The sequence below is a fragment of the Teleopsis dalmanni genome, chromosome 2 (assembly GCF_002237135.1).
Source record: "Teleopsis dalmanni isolate 2A chromosome 2, ASM223713v2, whole genome shotgun sequence".
Classification (NCBI taxonomy): Eukaryota; Metazoa; Arthropoda; class Insecta; order Diptera; family Diopsidae; genus Teleopsis; species Teleopsis dalmanni.
The window spans coordinates 12,932,965-12,936,420 of record NC_051847.1 but is presented as its reverse complement, the minus strand read 5'-3'; the positions used below and the strand labels follow the sequence as shown (position 1 = coordinate 12,936,420).

The 3,456-nt window shown below is 30.8% G+C and overlaps 1 protein-coding gene across 1 annotated transcript in view; it reads right to left on the bottom strand.

Moving 5' to 3' along the window:
* Positions 1–446: 446 nt before the first annotated feature.
* The window catches only part of LOC119673957, a 3,532-nt gene continuing 522 nt past the window's right edge, over positions 447–3,456 (bottom strand). Inside the window, exons 2-3 of the mRNA XM_038085075.1 lie at positions 1,722–1,726; positions 447–494 (exon numbers count right to left, since the gene is read on the bottom strand). Coding sequence (XP_037941003.1) covers positions 447–494; positions 1,722–1,726 — 53 coding nt within the window. The remainder of the gene's footprint in view (positions 495–1,721; positions 1,727–3,456) is intronic.

The following is a 3,456-nucleotide window of genomic DNA, read 5'->3' as shown; positions in this document are numbered from 1 at the left end:
AAAACCCCAAAAGCATAAGGCAAATTATTTTAATTTAAATGTAAAATTTGTGTGTGTAGTAACAGTTTGTGTGCAGTTATTCTTGTTTGCATTTGTACCGAAGGATATGTCAGGACATTGGTCAGTATATTGCTCTGTAATTCTGTGGATGTACGCACAGCTTTTATACGGTGCATAGTCGGGCTGAAATCTAAGCGAGTTTGTATGGGGTATGGGGTATGGGGTATGGTGTGTGGTGTATGGTTCAAGTATTACTTGACTGGGGCACATTACAAAAATTTTATTAAGGCACAAAATCCCTTTTAAATTCATAAACACAAAACACACACAAATACAGACATAAATAGATACACATACCTTATGCTCTGTTCCGAAATGTACGGGTAAGCGGACGGAATGGCATCTAGCCATGATTGCAAAATAAATAATATTGTATTTAAGTTGAACTAAAACGAAAGGTTATTATTGTTGTTGTTTATGGAGTTGTTGGAATTGTTGAAGTTGTTGGAGTTGTTGGAGTTACTAAAGTTGCTGGCATTGCGGGATATGTTGTATTTGTTGGAACTGTTGTGATTGTCCGAGTGTTTCTTTTCAAAAATGCTGACAGTGTTGTCTTTTGATTTCGATGTACATGGCTATTGCATTTAAACTCTAATAACTTAAATCTTCTGCTAAATGATTACAATGAGTGCGTCTGTGTTAGTAAGTATCTGCGCATAGATAGTATATAAGTATCATTCCATATGCTTTACCGATATAATTTTGTAAATTGTCGCTTTATACTGTTAGTTTGTAGAGGGCAAGCAAAAGTTGACATGTTGCTTTTAGCCAGAGTTCAAGAGGGTTGGTCAGTGGTCACTCTTTACTGGTCACTTGTCAGTTAGTTGGATTTTCGAGTAAAGTTTTAAGCATACAACATTTTTGTTTTGGTCTTTTTTATAAAATACGTGTACTTTAATAAACAAAAATATCAAATTTCAGTTAAATACAAAAATATTTTGTTTTATGGAAGTATAGCTTTACAATTAAAGCTTTATCAGGTTTTGTAAAACAGATTTTAAACAATAGTCTTAAAACTATATTGGTCGAGATAGAATTATATAAATTTAATAATTTCTTACAAGAATAAATTATATAAAAATTATTTAAATAAATAATGTAATATTAATTTATTAAAATATTAAGAATCTACTTATAAATATTTTATCTATCATATTTTCAGTATTTTGTGACGCCCTTCAACTATGGTGCTTTAATTATCAACTCCATATTCTCATATTTTTTATGTAAAACTTGGTACAGTTTTATGCTTGCAAAGACTTTTCGTTATCAATTTATTAGTTGATAGAAATGAGTTTTATTAATCTGAAATATACTTAATAAAAAATATAAACAATGCAACTCAGTGCATAGCAGTTATGCTATTTGAATAACTTCACATTCCCTACGGCGACTTTTTAAACACAATAACCTTAGCGGTAAGAACAGAAAGTTAAACAACAGCCAGAGAATCATATCAGTACTTCTCTACGGGTGTGTCAATTCTTCTATTCAAAAGCTACAAGTTGCTCAAAGTCAGACTCTTCGAAGATTTTTAAAAAAGTCATTGTACGAATGTTATGCTGAGACTTCAGAATAGATTCGGTTGAAAAATACATAATGAAACTAAAGCAATACGCGAAAACTGACAGGCTGCCCTACATAACACTGTCTAATCTCAGAGCAGTCACTAGCCGTATGGGACAGTATGCAAATCTTAGATCACTAATCGAATAATCTGCGAAGCTTGTGAGGAACACATAAATTAGTCAAAGGGAAGGGGAGGACTCTATAGAAACCCCCAGCTAGGAAAAGTAAAAGTGCCTAGTTACACTAACTCGGAAAAACACAAGTTTAATAAGTTGAACTCGTCAATTGAATTCGAAACATGTATGTAGAACACTTTTTTGATTAATAGAATACAGTTGATAACTAAAATATTAATAAATATATTCTAGTATATATATTCTGTTTATTACATATGTTCTAATATGCTTTAAAAAGATTAAAAATCTATTTAAATATTTCATAGGAATATTTTAAATATATGAAATATTTTTATGCTAGAGAAATTGAAATATCTGATCGAAACAATAGTATACGATATATTTAGATAACTCTTTTAGTGATATTTGTAAGTTTTTTTAGTGGGGACACGGCTCATTTGCATAAATTAAGAATTGAGATGTGTTAGACTATAAAAGTCTAAAGAAACTAAGAAGGATGCCTAAGCGATTTATATCTGATTCCAATATTTAATGGGTATTTAGTGGCATTTAAGTGTAAGACTTTTTATTTACGGTTACTTAATTATTTCATTTATCAATCGATGCCTGCGCAACATATTAGGAATATAGTGGCCTAGAACTATTTCGAATGAAGAGTTAAGGAGAATAACGTACCAAACAAATGTAAACAGCGAGATAAGAAGAAAGAAGTATGGTTGGATTGGAGACACACTGCGTAAGCCTTATGTGGATAACGCGCATGCTGCACTTACTTAGACTATGCGCAGAGGCAGACCAGCAATGACCTGGAGAAGGAAGAGTTCAGATCAATAGCGTAAAATAAAAACCAGTGGAAAACTTTTGTAGACTCATTAAGCTCCTAATGGAGTATGGAAATAATAATAATAATAATTACTCAAGCTAGTATATGTGATATCAGAACAAAAATAAGTTTAAAAACACAATAAGACTTCCTATAGCTTTGGACAAGTTCGATAGAATTAGTAGATTAATAAATACTTAAACAATTAGTATCATTTCAATACACATTTCAATTTGTATTCACATAAATACTACTAAAATGATAACTAGTAAAGTGTGTAATTTAATTAATATTTCGATTAAATTAATTTTCTTGTTTTTGCCAAATTTTGTAAATGCAACAAATAAAAAGAAAACAACAAACCAAGTAGAAGGAAAATATTTTTGTTTCAATTTTTATTGTTTTTTCCTGCATTTCCAGGATTTCAGAATTATACTTTATTTCTGTGAATTTAAGTGAAAACTCAATGTAAAACTAAAAGTTATTTTGAATAATATCAAAATTTTAACAACTAACACAGCTGACAATGGATGCAGTTTAATTTTTCCCACATTTCCCTCACATTTCGTCCTTAATATTGCCAGGACGTAAGCGCACCGTACCACCTTTTGTGTGGTTTCTTCTCGAAGTTGTGAATGCAAGTAATTGCATGTGCGTGAAATTTTTGCATAAGATTGTGTGTGTTTGTACAGGCGATAACAAAAACAACTTTGTTGGATAAACAAAAACAATTGTAAAATAATATAAACAATAACAAAGCAAGCAGCTCCAACAGCCATAACAACAAACTAAAGAACAACAAAAACGTTTTTTCGAATTTTTAAGATACAAGATACAAGATACAATCGGGATGTGTGAGTATCTGAG